Consider the following 14,782-nt stretch of genomic DNA (forward strand, 5'->3'; position numbering starts at 1 on the left):
ATTTTCAAAGCTAATTTGGTTATAACATAATTCTTTCCTTTAAAAATCATATTTTTGTTTGCTCTTAAATATAATAGTTCCCTTATTTCCCAATTCTTTAATTTATATTTCTGTTATGTGAATCATTTGCTATCATTTTTCTGCAGGACATTTAAAAATAGATGACCTCTAGTTGTATTATACTAAAGATAAATTAGGACTTGCTACCCATCACCCCATTCAATTCATTCAATAAATATGTGTTGCCTGCCTTCCTGCCTGATAGGTACTCTCTAGAATGTTCCAGGACCTTGGAATTCTACAAATAATGTAAACTTGTTGTCTTTCTTCAGGGAGCTTACAAACTCCCTTTTGCATAATTTCTCTATTACTCTGAATTTGGATGTCATCCTCTGTTATATTGGTCTTTTGTATCCTGTCTGTTTATGAGTTTTCCCTTTTCAACTAACTTTTTTCTAATTATGAAAATAGAGCATGGTCAAGAGTAGGAAATAGAGAAGGATGCATAAGAACTCAGGCTCCGAGGTTGTGCGTGGTGGCTCACACCTGTAATCCCAGCTCTTCGGGATGCTGAAGCAGGTGGATCACTTGAGCTCAGAAGTCCAAGACTAGCCTGGGCAATGTAGGGAGACCTTGTCTCTACAAAAATATAAAAAATAGGCATGATGGACCACTCTGGAGGCTGAGGTGGGAGGATCACTTGAGCCTGGGAGGTTCAGGTTGCAGTGAGCCATGATTGTGCCACTGCACTCCTCTAGCCTTCTAGCCTGGAGGACAGAGCAAGACCTTATCTCAAAAAAAAAAAAAAAAAAAGAGAGAGAACTCAGGCACTTGGCTGCAATGCTGATCTAATGCTGACTGCTACCTGAACATGGGCAAGTTACTTAACACTCTATTCTCAATTTACTCATCTGTACGAAGGGCATGATATCCATATCTGACTCTAAGTTTATTATTAACATAAGGAATACATGAGTTAACCCATGTAAGGGGCTTAGAACATTAGCTGGCATATAGTGGATGCTCAATAAGTAGTATGATGTTATTGTTGAAGATTACTTGAAAAGTCAAAAAGTAGAAAGGAGAAAATAAAAATTCACCTATAATCATTGTTAACATTTTAGATTTTGATTTACACACACACACACACACACACAACACACACACACTAACCAATTTTAGTCATTTCATAAGTTGCCATCTCTACAAATTCTCTCCATTTTTAAATTCTTTTCTTGTCCTCTTCCTTTCACTTTCTATTGTGAGATCCTTCTCATTGTTTCTAGAGCTCAGTGGGTTACCTTTCCTGTAGCTCTTTAGTTTTATTTCTAATCCTTTTACTTAATAGGTGAAGTAAGAGCGTGCTTAGGGCACTACAAAGCTGGGGCTCCCGAGAGGGGGCGGGGGAGAGAGAGAGAGAGACCATGCTTCAAGCAGTAGATCAGTATATTTTGCAATCAGTATCTAAAATGAAACCATCTTAATTTCAATGGACATAAATTTTGTTTTACAGTTTATTGTTTTTAAAAACTATGCACTTTATGTGGTGGAGGGCATTATAATATTTGTACTGAATTAATTGAATCTTCTCTTTCCCGAGCATAGCCATCTTTAACGTGAAGCTGTCAATATCGTCCTGGGCTTAAGGATTCATTTCACTTCTAACATGGAAAGTATCTGTTATCTCTTGTGATTTGCCTCTAGCAAGCACTAAAAGGAGGGATATTGCTGAAAGCAACTAGCAGTCAAACAATCATTTTTGGCATTTAAATTGTGACATTAACCCTGGGTAGGAAAATTGGTTCATTAATTTCCATTTGAAAGTCTTATTCTGTTAATGGGAAAAAGGCCAATATTCCAAAAGAAAAAAGTAATTATCACATTTTGAACCTTTGCTCTTTCATTTTTGGTCTGAATATGGTCATTTTTTTGCTAGGGAGATGAAGTGATTACTTAAGTCAGTAATCAGCCGTAGTGAATCAGCTACAAGAAAATGAGACCAATCTCAAGTGCTCAAGACTCAGAATATAAACTATTTAGAGAGTAGAATTCAGCTGGGCGTGGTGGCTCATGCCTGTAATCCCAGCACTTTAGGAGGCCAAGGTGGGTGGATCACGAGGTCAGGAGTTCAAGACTAGTCTGACCAACATGGTGAAACCCTGTCTCTACTAAAAATACAAAAATTAGCTGGGCGTGGTGGCATGCACCTGCAATCCCAGCTACTCGGCAGGGGGATGAGGCAGGAGAATTGCTTGAACCTGGGAGGTGAAGGTTGCAGTGAGCCGAGATCATGCCACTGCACTCCAGCCTGGGGGACAGAGTGAGACTCCATCTCAAAAAAAAAAAAAAAAAAGAGAGTAGAATTCATGTGCTCTCAAGATAAAGGCTATGCTTGTGTGTGTGCGTGTGTGTGTGTGAGAGAGAGATAGAGAGAGAAAGAGAAAGAGGTGGGGGAGAGTACAGTTGAGACAGTACATAGCATGAAATCCTGGAAATTATATAAATGTTTCACTACTTCTTCTTAAGGAAAGGGTAGTGGGTAGAAATTTCTTTTTGCCCCTAAGTCAAGTCAGTGTTGGGAATGATGGACAACAGGTAGACGAAAGGAATTCTTAATATCAGGCCTTTGCTGATTGAAGTTTAGCCTTCCCCTCCAGTTGCCTCAGGTCCAAATGTAAATATCCTTGGTTTCCTAGGTGACATTTAAGGAGAATAGAAGAATGAATCTCCACTTTTTTTTAAATTTGAAGGGGAGAGTTAAGAGGGAGGAGAAAGATAGTTCAAATTGGATTGATGCTTATTAAATTAAATTTATAATTATGCTTCCTAAAATCAAGGCAACTTACATTTGCATAGCACTTTATAGCTCAAAACCAACTTTACAAATATGCTGTGAATTGATTTTATGAAAACCTGAAGAATGCAGCTCCTCCCATTCTCTTATTAATATTTTAAGCCACAACTTTTACTTCAATTCCTCAATGGCAATGGAGCTTTTATTCATTCATTTAACAGATAGATGTTAATTGACTACCAAGTATGTCACAGGCACTGTTCAAGGTGCTTGTGATATATTCATGAACAAAACAACCCCAGCCCTGTGGAGCTTAGGTTCTAGCAGAGGTAGACAGACAAGGAGCATTGACCATAATAAAAAAGTAAGTTACATTGTGTTTAAGGAGCTGATGGCTGTTATGGAAAAAAGAAAGAGTCGAGAGCTGGGTAAGGGAGATAGAAAGTTTTAAAGGAATTGGAAATTCCAGCATGGGTGGAGGCAGGTTGCTGCATTAAATAGGGTAGTCAGGTTAAGTCTCATTAAGGTGAGATTTGGACAAAAGCTTAAAGGAGATGAGAGAGCTAGCCTTAGGTATTTGGGGGAAGAACATTCTGGGAAGATGAAACAGCTGAAGTCAAGGCCTTAAGGTGGGACCAGTGCAGCAAGATGAGAATGAGTGAGAAGGAGAGTATGGGGAGAATAGACTGTAGAAGTAAGGGACCCATGATCCTGGGGGACCTGGTAGGTCATTGTAACAACCATCACTTCTATTCTAAAGGAAAAGGGGAGTCATTACAGAATTGAGCACGAGAAGGCATGATGTGATTTCGTTTCAGTGGGATTTCTCTAGATGCTGTTTTGTTGAGAATAGACTGGAAAGGAGGGAGGGGGTAATCATAAAAGCAGGGAAACCTATTAGGAAACTGTATTCATTTTCTATTCCTGTGTAACATACTATCTCAAAACTTAGCAGCTAAACTAGCATACATTCATGATCTCATGCACTTTCTGAGGAATCTGGGAGCAGCTTAGCTGTGAGGTTCCGGCTCAGGGTTTCATAAAGTGGCAGTCAAGTTGTCATCTGGGTTCATAATTGATTCAAGACTTGACTCAGACAGGAGAGTCTACTAGGCTCACTCACCTGGTTGTGGGCAGCCCTCAGTTCCTCACCGGCTGTTTGTCAAGGCTTCAGTTCCTTGCCAAAATATGCCATGATATGGTAGTTTGCTAGCGCAAGGGGATGGGGTGGGAGTAGGGGAGAGACTTACAAAGATGGAAGCTGCAGAGTTTTATTATCTAACTCTGTAGTAATATAATATCACTTCTGCTATGTACTATTGGTCATATAGAGCAACCCTGGTCCAGTGTGGGAGAGGACTCATGAGGGTGTGAATTCTAGGAGTCAAGGATCAATGAGGGCCATATGGGAGGCTGGCTACCACAGAGACAGTGCAATAATCCAAGTGCAAGATGATGGTGGCTTGGACCAGGGTGCTAGAGGTAGAGGTAGTGAGAAGTGGTCAGAGCCTGGATATATTTTGAAAGTAGAACCAATGGGATTTTCTAATGAAGTGGATGTAAGAAAATGAGGGATCAAGTATGACTTCAAGTATTGCAACTAGAAGGGTAGAGTTTTCACCAACAGAGACAGGAAAGGCTGAGGGCAGTTAAGGATTTAAAGTGTTGTGTGGTGGTGATTGAAGAGCAGATGTTTGGCTTCCCTATATTATTTATCTTGCTCTTCTCTAATCTTCATCACGGCCCAATTAGAGGGCACTACTCTGTGTCTAGTGCTCTGCCAGGTACATCACATGCATTTCTCTCATTTAATTTATCAGCTCTTTCACAAATGAGAAAGCTAAGATCCAGACAGGTTGAATCACTTGTTCTATGTGATAGGGCTAGTAAAGTTCTATATGATAGGGATTTGACTCAACGACCATCTCCTGTGGTCACATTCTGGATGTATTTTGTAGCTGTGTTACCCCGGACAACTTAGTTAACCTTAGTGTGTGTTAACATTTTCTACAAACAATCTGACACACTTTAGATGTAAGTGCCTAAGGCCAGTCTGGGTGTGTAGGTGTGTTAATTTACTCAGGGAGATGTATGTGTGTGTGTGTGTGTGTGTGTGTGTGAATGCACTTGGGGATGAAGTAGAGTTTCGTACTTCTAGAAGAAAGCCAAAGACTAAGCTAGAGAAGAAGGTTTTCCAGATCCCAGGGTGAAGCCAGGCTGTTGTGAATCCAAGGCAGGACAAAGGCCAGTGACTGTGCATGGGAACTGCCGGGCTTTTTATTTGATGGGATGCCACTGTTTTGGTGTCATTCTTGGATCTGACAGCTCAGTGACAGTTTTCCTTTTTCTCTTTCTTTTTTTTTCTTTTTTTTTGAGACAGAGTTCACTCTGTTGCCCAGGCTGGAGTGCAGTGGCTTGATCTTGGCTCACTACAGCCTCCGCCTCCCAGGTTCAAGCAATTTTCCTGCCTCAGCCTCCCAAGTAGCTGGGATTACAGGCGCGCACCACCACACCTGGCTAATTTTTTGTATTTTTAGTAGAGACAGGGTTTCACCAAGTTGGCCAGGCTGGTCTCGAACTCCTGACCTCAGGTGATCCACCCGCCTTGGCCTCCCAAAGTGCTGGGATTACAGGCATGAGCCAGTGCACCTGGCCTTCAGTGACAGTTTTCTTTGCATAGTCAGTCATCTTTGCATGATACAAATTAAATGGTAGATTATGTAATAAATAACACATAGGCTGTGAAAGTTTTTAGCAAAGGGAGGCCCTGAAAGACTAAAATAGGGAAAATCCTGGAAAATTTTCTGGAGGATGGGATGTTGCAGCTGGACTTTGATAAGAGCACAATTTAGACAGAGAAGCAGGAAGGGAATTTCAGGCAGGGGAACAGTCTGAGCAAAGGTATAGAAGTAAGAATGGGCATCTTTAGGAAGCTGCAGAGAAAATGGCTTAATTCCTTAAATTAAATAAGTACAAGGAAGTAAATTTTGAAAAGTAGGTTGGAACCAGATAATGGAAGACCTTAAATGTCAGACAGAGGATTTTGGACTTGATGTTATAGGCAGTAAAGAGTCATAGTATACTCTGAAAAAGTTATGTTCTATGAAGATTATTTCACTAGCCTTCAATATGGATCAAAGAGGGGAAAGTTGAAGGCATGAAGAGATAAGACTGGAGCTGTAATAATAAATACGGTGATTGACTTCATGTAAGGGATAAAGAGAAAGAATAATAGCTAACATGTATGCAGCTTTTATAGTGTGTCAGTATATTTAATTCTGACAAAAATAGTAGGAAGTGAATATCATTGTTCTGTCTACATTGGGATACTTCTCCATTTTATAGGTGAAGAAACTGATACACAGAAAGGTTAACTAAGGTTAACTAAGGGTAACACAGCTAATAAGTGGTGCAGCCAAGATTTGCACCCAGGCGGTCTGGCTTCAGAGTCTGGATATTAAAACAGTACATAAGGTTTGGCCTTGAGTGACTGGGGACAGATAATGATGAGGAGTGCCTGGTTGAGAACTGATGATTAACTTAGTGTTGAAGACATTGAGTTTAAATTGACAGCAAGATTCTTTTTTTCTTTTTAACTTTCATTTTACATTCAGGGGTACATGTGCAGGTCTGTTATATAGGTAAACTCATGTCACAAGAGTTTGATGTACAGCTTATTTCATCACCCGGGTACTAAGCCTAGTACCCAATAGTCATTTTTTATGCTCCTCTTCCTCCCCTCCTCTCACCCCCCGCCCTCTGGTAGGCATCAGTGTCTGTTGTTTGTCTCTTTGTGTCCATTTGTTCTCATCATTTGGCTCCCACTTATAAGTGAGAACATGCAGTATTTGGTTTTCTATTCCTGTGTTAGTTTGAGGATAATAACCTCTGGCTCCATCCATGTTCCTGCAAAGGACATGATCTTGTTCTTTTTTATGGCTGCATAGTATTCCATGATGTATATGTACCACATTTTCTTTATCTGTTCTTCTATTGATGGGCATTTAGGTTGATTCCATGACAAAAGGATTCTATGTAGAAATACAGAAATGGTTCTCAGGTACTATATATCTGTTAGTCATTAAAGTAGAGCAATGAAAGCTGTAAGAACAATGATGTAGAGAAATAAGAAAAATACCAAGGAATGGTCAGAGTTAAAAGAAAGAAGAGGAGAACAGGTAGAACAGAAATTAGGAAAGAATGGTTGGCTAAAGAGAAGAACCACCTTAGCATAGTGTCTCACAAGTAAAGCAGGATTTTACAAAAGTAAAAAATGGCCAAGAAAATTCAAGGAGTTAAGACCTGAAAACAGTCCATTGGACTTTGAGCTGATTATTAGTAGAATTAGTTCTATGGAGCGTACTACTACTATCTAACTATTATCTATGGAAGATCTATAATGCACCAAGCACTTCAAATGTAAATATCTGAGTGATTCCTTTAGAATAATATTATAAAATATCATGATACAGAGGAAGAAATGGAAGCTCAAAGAGATACCTGCTCATCAAGGAGATGAGCAACTCATCTAAATTCACTCATTGATAGAGCTGAGATTTAAACTGAAGTTACCCAACTCCAAAAGCATCCTCCCCCATATCAAGACAAAAATTCCATAAAACACAAACAAACCAATGTCCTTGTAGAAATGGATATGAGAAGTTGATTAAAAGTAATAATTTGTGTGCATACTTCACCATCCTAGTTTTTTCCTTTGTTATTTTCTTTTTTAAAAAAATTTCTTTTCTTTCCTTTGTTTTTGTTCTCTACAAACCCTTGTGTCTAGGGCTGATTTTCAACAGATCACAGTGAGGGAGCTGCCCTGTTACATAAGAAGCCCTGACCCGGAAGCAGATCATCCACTAATGGTTTAGAACGGGGTTTCCCATGAACATGCATTGCGTGACGGGCACTGTCCTAGTTTTTGTTTTGGATCCCAAGTGTCTTTATAAGTGGATTTGTGTCTGGATCTGTTGACCATAACTGCACATATCTTTAGAAGGGGAAAATGTTATGTGTTAAGCTTCCTCTGCTTCTCCCCAGCAAAGCATTCCTGCATTTGACTGCTGTTATACTCAGGGGAGCATGGAGGGGGCTGTCCAGGCAGAATGATCTGGAGCCTTGGAGACTGGCTGGTCTTGGTCTCAGTGGCACAGCTGCATGGTCCCTTTCACCACTTCAGCTGATGACTCATCTCTCAGCCGTCTCCCAGCATCCACACAGAGAAGTCATGGATTAAAGAAAACGAACAAGAAAAAAAAAAAAAGTTGTCTGTGTGACATGGCCTTAGCCTTGCTGTGATTGCTCTGGCGATCCCCAAAATTTTCCTCCAAAGCAGGACCTTGGGATCGAGTTTACAGTTGCTGTTTACCGTTCTGTGTTTGAGGCTACCCAGGACATAGCCCACCTAAAGCTTCACAAAGGATATTTAAGAAGTGGACCAGAGCAGAATTAGAATTGCCCTTCCAAAAGAGCAATGATAAAACAGCTTCATAGTGTTCCTAACTGTGGTGAAAGTTGTTCTGTGAAACTTTCCTTTCTTTACAAGTCTACATTTTTGCTCAGTGTACCAGAGAGATTATTCTGTTTTTATTAAATTAAACTTCATTCAACAGTGCTGTGTACCAGAGAGATTATAATTTGTGAAGAAAAAACCAAATTCATTGCATAGTTAAAGGGAAGAGCATAAAAGGCCCCTGTGGCTGCCAAGAATGTGAAAAGAAACAGCTAATATTGTTGTGATTTCCCAAAATACTTTTTCCACTGATCACGTAACGATTCATCAACAATTTCATTTTAGGGGAAAGGCTGATGGCGCTCTTAAATTTATGAGCAAAGCTTTGTGCTAGGAAAGATGAAATCAGCAAGCTAAGAGACTCAGCAGGAGGGAGTAGGGATTTCAAGAAAGAAGATTTAGGGAAAAATCCCTCCAGTGAATCAGGACACATCTTAGTGTAAATCGAGACTTGGCTCTGATCCTTCAGCTTGGTGCTTCCTGCTAAACTTTTGGAATTTAGCCAGTGTTATAATTAACACCTCACCCCACCTGCACTCCTCCACAGCAATGTGTGCGTCTCTGAGGCATGACAGAGTAAAATCCTCATCCTTTTCAATGGTGTGATCACCCCAAATAACATGAAGTCCTTCCTGCAGGACTGGGCATTTTTGGAAGTGTGCATGCCTGTGCCTTCATGGGCAACGACTGAGGTTCCAAATCCTCTGTTTTACTCTCCAAGTGGAGGCTGCAGACCAGGCACCGAGGGTGGCCCCAACTAATCAATTGTGGGGGGCCGGTGACACTGTCACAGCCAGGGCCCACCACCTCTGCTACCTTCTTAGTTCTTTCTGGAGGCCTCATTATAGAACCTCAGGAGTCCACCAGCATATCCTGTCTCCAAATCCAACCCTGCATATTTAGAAATTTTCTACATGGAAATGCTATTTTATCATTAGATTAAATATGTAAATTTTTCTAATGGACTCTCCAAAATAAATACAAATGTGCTCCTTTTGTAAGAAAAATCCCATTATTCTGCATTACCAAAGTATCCTTCACTTTAAAAAGCATTTCCCACATCTCACCATCTCAGCATTGACCAGCACATTCCTACCTATGCTTCAGCTTTGTTTAGAAATGTTGGCCCCTTATTTGTCCTGTCATTAGGTTAGTCCCCTCTGTTGTGTGCCCTCACAGCACCACCCATGTCCTTTCTCACACGCATGGCCCTGTGATAGTGATAGTCTCTCTCTCTGGCAGGTGCGTGGGGTAAAGAACATTATGTCACGTGCCACTCCATCCTTAACAACCAGCACAATGTCTGGCAACTATTGGACTCTCAATAAATATTTAAAGAATATTGTTGAATGAACAACTTCAATTTCCCTTCAATTAATGATTATCTTTAAGACTTTTAAATTATACTCAACTTTACCAAAAATTGATATATCCACAAATTTTATGGGAACATAAAACTGTGCAGTGATAGTCATACCTGTTATTTGCAAAGTACTATGCAGTTTGCAGAATCCTATTTTATCAATTATTTTATTTGATCTTCATAAGCACATTGTAAAGTAAGTAGGCACTGAACTATTTAAGAAAGTGAACGTTAGACATTACCCAGCTTCTCACCACTGTAAATGGTGAACAAATACTTACTTCTAAGGCCTATACTACTCCATGTCACCACAGTGCCTAACAGTATGGTAGCAAGCCAGCCACCCAGGGTGTTTTCTCATGTATTCCAAGAAGCCTGATTATACTCTTGTAATCTAACTCATTTGCACTTGAGTCAATGTTCTCTCTTTCCTTCCAATCAGTTTCACCAAACCACTGGCTCAAAGAGCCTGATGCAGAGGCCTAGCGACCGGAATTCCACTCTGCTAAACGTGCATTTCCCATCTGCCCCACCCCAAACATATCTTACCAATGTCAGTGTCTTTTTTTCTGACCTGACACCAAAGCATGCATCATGACAGCACACAAAGGGCCCTTGACACACTTTTCCTTGTGAGTTCACGCCAGTTCTCCATCACAAAGTGAGCTGAGGAACCACCTACCATTAGGAGATCCCATAGGAATGTCAGCAAAGATAGACCTCTTTTTTTAGTCTTTTTTTATTTTCCATTTTATTTTATTTCTATATTTTTCATTTCAATAGCTTTAGGGGTACAGGTGGTTTTTGGTTACATGGATGCATTGTACAGTGATGAAGTCTAGGCTTTTAATGCACCTGTCACCTGAATAGTGTACATTGTACCAATGTTTATTATATCACTCTGTTTGCCTTTGCATACCCATAGCTGCTTAGCTCCCACTTATAAGTGAGAACATGTGGTATTTGTTTTTTGTTGTTGTTGTTCCTGAGTTACTTCACTTAGGATAGTGGCCTCCAGTTCCATCACTGTTGCTGCAAAAGACCTCCTTTCATTCTTTTTTAATGGCTGAGTACTATTTCATGGTGTGTGTGTGTGTGTGTACCCCACGTTTTCTTTAATCACTCATAGATTGATGGGTACATAGGTTTTTTTCCATATCTTTGCAATTGTGAATTGTGCTGTAATAAACATACAAGTGGAGGTGTCTTTTTAGTATAATGACTTATTTTCCTTTGGGTAAATACCTAGCAATGAGATTGCTGGAAAGAATGGTAGATCTACTTTTGGTTCTTTGAAAAATCTCCATACTGTTTTCCATAGAGATTGTACTAATATACATTCCTATCAACAGTAAATAACTGTTCCCTTTCCCACATCTGCACCAACATATGTTGGTTCTTGGCAAAAAGGGACCTCTTTTATGACTGCATGATCATCAGAAGTCCTTGGCAGTTGAATTTCTATTGATTGATGTTGGTGTTGCCTTTGCCAGCCTTGTCACATGTCCCTGCCATGTTACGATGTGCTGACATAGGTGTTAACTGAAATACAATGTCTCATTGTTCCATGTTGGTTCCATTTCAATGAACAAGCATATGAGGGCTAGGAGAGAAGTGACCAAACCTCTGCAGGCTCTGTTATTTGATAGCCGAGCACCCAGCGGGGGAAATGCTGAGGACTGTCATGGTCTTTGGGTGCTTGAGTCATCATACTCACCTGAAGACATTGCCTTGTTTGTCAATTGCTGCTTTATGCAAGGCTGGCTTGGTTAGGATTGATTGACTCCCACCCATTTCTGTTTCTACTGTAAATTCCCCATATAGACTCCCTCACTTTCCATGATGGTCTTTGTAGCTTGTAGTTTTTATATCACCTAAATATTGTAGAATTCTGTTGCAGCACAGGATCTACAATAGAGTCCGTCTCATTACTGCTGTTCCATATCATTTTACACAGCATTACCTGAATACACTGTGTTTGCAAAGTAGCTTACATTGCCTTTTACATTGAGATATGGGTTGGTCTATAATTTGCTAGTAATTTCAAGTATAGATTAAACTAGATAAAACAGTTTTCAATAATCATTAGCATATTGATTACATTTAATGTCTTGCACATATTTATAATGAGAGCTCAGAGAATTAAATGAAACCTGCTCTCTCTTAGGGTTCCATTCTTGCATTCATTAATAAAGAATAATTAGGCCAGGCGTGGTGGCACATGCCTGTAATCCTTGCACTCTGGGAGGCCCAGGCAGATGGATCACCTGAGGTCAGGAGTTTGAGAACAGCTGTCTCTACTAAAAATACAAAAATTAGCCAAGCATGGTGGCGGGTGCCTGTAATCCCACTTACTTGGGAGGCTGAGGCAGAGAATCCTTGAACCTGGGAAGCGGAGGTTTCAGTGAGCCGAGATTGCACCATTGCACTCCACCCCGGACATCAAGAGTGAAACTCCGTCTCAGGAAAAAAAAAAAAAAAGAATAAATAAATAAAATTACTTGGCCTCTAGAATGACTGGATACAGAGCTCTGAGTTTGAAGAGGACCAATTGTTTTAGTCAATTTTGTGCTGCTATAACAGAATACCTGACCCTGGGTAGAAATTTATTGGCTCACAATTCTGGAGGCCGGGAAGTCCAGGATCAAGGGGCAGCATCTGACCAAGGACTTCTTGCTGCATCATCTTATGGGGAAAGATGGAAGGGTAAAGAGAGAGTAAGATGGAAAGAGAGCAAGAGTGGGTGAAGCTATTTCAGTCACAATGAACCCACTCCTTTGATAATGGCATTGATCCATTCATGACCTAAACACCTCTTAAAGATGAGTGGGCTCAACACCACGTGGGAGCCCTACCTTCCAAAACCATCACAATGTTGACTAAATTTTAACTTAGGTTTTGGAGGTGATGAACATTCAAACCATAATACCAACTTATACTACTGGTACTACTTTTTAAAGACTCATTACTTCTCATAGACAGTAAAAAAAAAAATCAGTAGTTGTCACTTTAACTTTAAACTTCTTCCCTTCCTTCTTCCCCATTCTGGGGAAATAAAAATTAATGTTTGCAGTCATGTAATATGTATATTATTGGGGTAAAAAATTTGCTCTCTCTGAAAATGAACCTCACATTTCTCTTGTTTTTACAGTAATAAAAGACTAGTGGCCTTAGTGCCCATGCCCAGTGACCCTCCATTCAATACCCGAAGAGCCTACACCAGTGAGGATGAAGCCTGGAAGTCATACTTGGAGAATCCCCTGACAGCAGCCACCAAGGCCATGATGAGCATTAATGGTGATGAGGACAGTGCTGCTGCCCTTGGCCTGCTCTATGACTACTACAAGGTAGGTCCCCAGCCTCCACTTTTCTCTTCTTCCTGCTCCAGGACAACCCTTTGCTGGTGGGAAGAAGGAACAGATTCTTTGTCCCAGGCCAGGAAACTAATAGCATTTCCAAAGTCAATATAGAATTCAGCCTCTTTCTGTTCTCCTTGCTCCCTGCTTCCCCATCTACAAAGCTCAACTTTATCACCCACCCAGAGGAAGTGCTCATTTTGGGATAATATTTTTTGTGTTCTTTGTTCACATGCATAGATATTATTTGCATATTATTCTTACCATATTACAAATACTTCCTTGTTGCTATGTTTACTTTAGGATTATTATTTTTGCTGAATGAAGTATATTACATTGTGTGGCTTTATTAGTCCATTTTCACACTGCTGATAAAGACATACTGGAGACTGAGAAGAAAAAGAGGTTTAATTGGACTTACAGTTCCACATGGCTGGGGAGGCCTCAGAATCATGGCGAGAAGCAAAAGGCACTCCTTACATGGCAGTGGAAACAGAAAATGAAGAAGATGCAAAAGTGGAAACCCCTGATAAAACCATCAGATCTTGTGAGACTTATTCGCTATCACGAGAACAGTATGGGGGAAACTGCTCCCACAATTCAAATTATCTGCCACAGTGTCCCTCCCACAACACATGGGAATTATGGGAGTACAATTCAAGATGAGATTTGGGTGAGGACACAGAGCCAAACCATATCAGTGGCTGTACCATAATTTAGTTATTGCTCAGTGGTTGAACATTTAGGTTGCCTCTAGATTTTTCTATTTATTAGAAACATTCAGTGTTTCTAGATTTTTCAGTTTTATAAGGAACATTCCAGTGAACACTTTTGTGGAAGACTTTTGCAGGAATTTCAACACCTAATTTTGTTACAACCCTAACTTTCTCCATTTGTTTTGATGAGTAGTAAATTTTTATTTTGAAAAAGTCTTAAGGCAAAATAAATGTAATGCACTTATATTTCAAAAATATAATTACCATATACTACCTATAAAATAGGAGTATTTCAGGAAATCAAACAAAAAACAATGATTTTTCTCAAGCATAAAGAACTATGCCTGGTATGACCTGCTCCTTTTGAATTATTGAAGTGTAAAAAGTTGACAAGTATTTACTGAATGAGATTTATTGCCTGCCTTGATTGTAAACACCTTTGGCTGATGCTGGGAATTGGCACAAATGTGAGGATGGCTGTGTTTATTTTGCTGGTTGGGCACAATGAACTCTTATTAACTCTTATTTTAGAATAAGAACTGAATCCCACCTCCCCTTCTTCCTCCATCATGGAAAAACCAGAGAGTTCAGCAAAATCATGCAGGAAAGATAATTTCCCTTTTAGTAACCTTTGGTCTCGCTTCCTGTTTCCTTTCTGCTTCCTACTTCCTGTTAACTTCCAGCAGCCTCCACTTTGCAAGCTATTGTCTCCTGTCTCTCCCCTAGAACAGTTCTCATGCTTTCAAAAAATCTCCCACCACCACCTCTGGCATTGCCACCACACCTATTCTTCTGCCAGAGTTTTCTAAAATTACACATTCCTTTCCCAACTTCTTTCCCATTAAAACACTCAGGAGGGATTCCTCCTTGGGGAGATGATTGAAAACAAAGCGAGGGTTTATCTAAGATGAAGAGCAAGGTATGAGTGGCAGGTGCAAGTGACTGACAGGTAGGACCATCCAGGGTATTTTAAATAAGGATATTGCTAACTCAAATAAATGCATCCTTTATAGTTAAGAAGTGCTGGAGAAATATATG

The 14,782-nt window shown here is 40.0% G+C and overlaps 1 protein-coding gene across 1 annotated transcript in view; it reads left to right on the forward strand.

The window, feature by feature from the left end:
• GRHL2 (grainyhead like transcription factor 2) overlaps nt 1-14,782 on the forward strand; it is a 183,491-nt gene that overhangs the window by 37,695 nt on the left and 131,014 nt on the right. Inside the window, exon 2 of the mRNA XM_004047391.5 lies at nt 12,824-13,019. Within this exon, the coding sequence (XP_004047439.1) occupies nt 12,824-13,019 (196 nt within the window). The remainder of the gene's footprint in view (nt 1-12,823; nt 13,020-14,782) is intronic.

This window comes from Gorilla gorilla, chromosome 7, assembly GCF_029281585.2.
Source record: "Gorilla gorilla gorilla isolate KB3781 chromosome 7, NHGRI_mGorGor1-v2.1_pri, whole genome shotgun sequence".
NCBI lineage: Eukaryota > Metazoa > Chordata > Mammalia > Primates > Hominidae > Gorilla > Gorilla gorilla.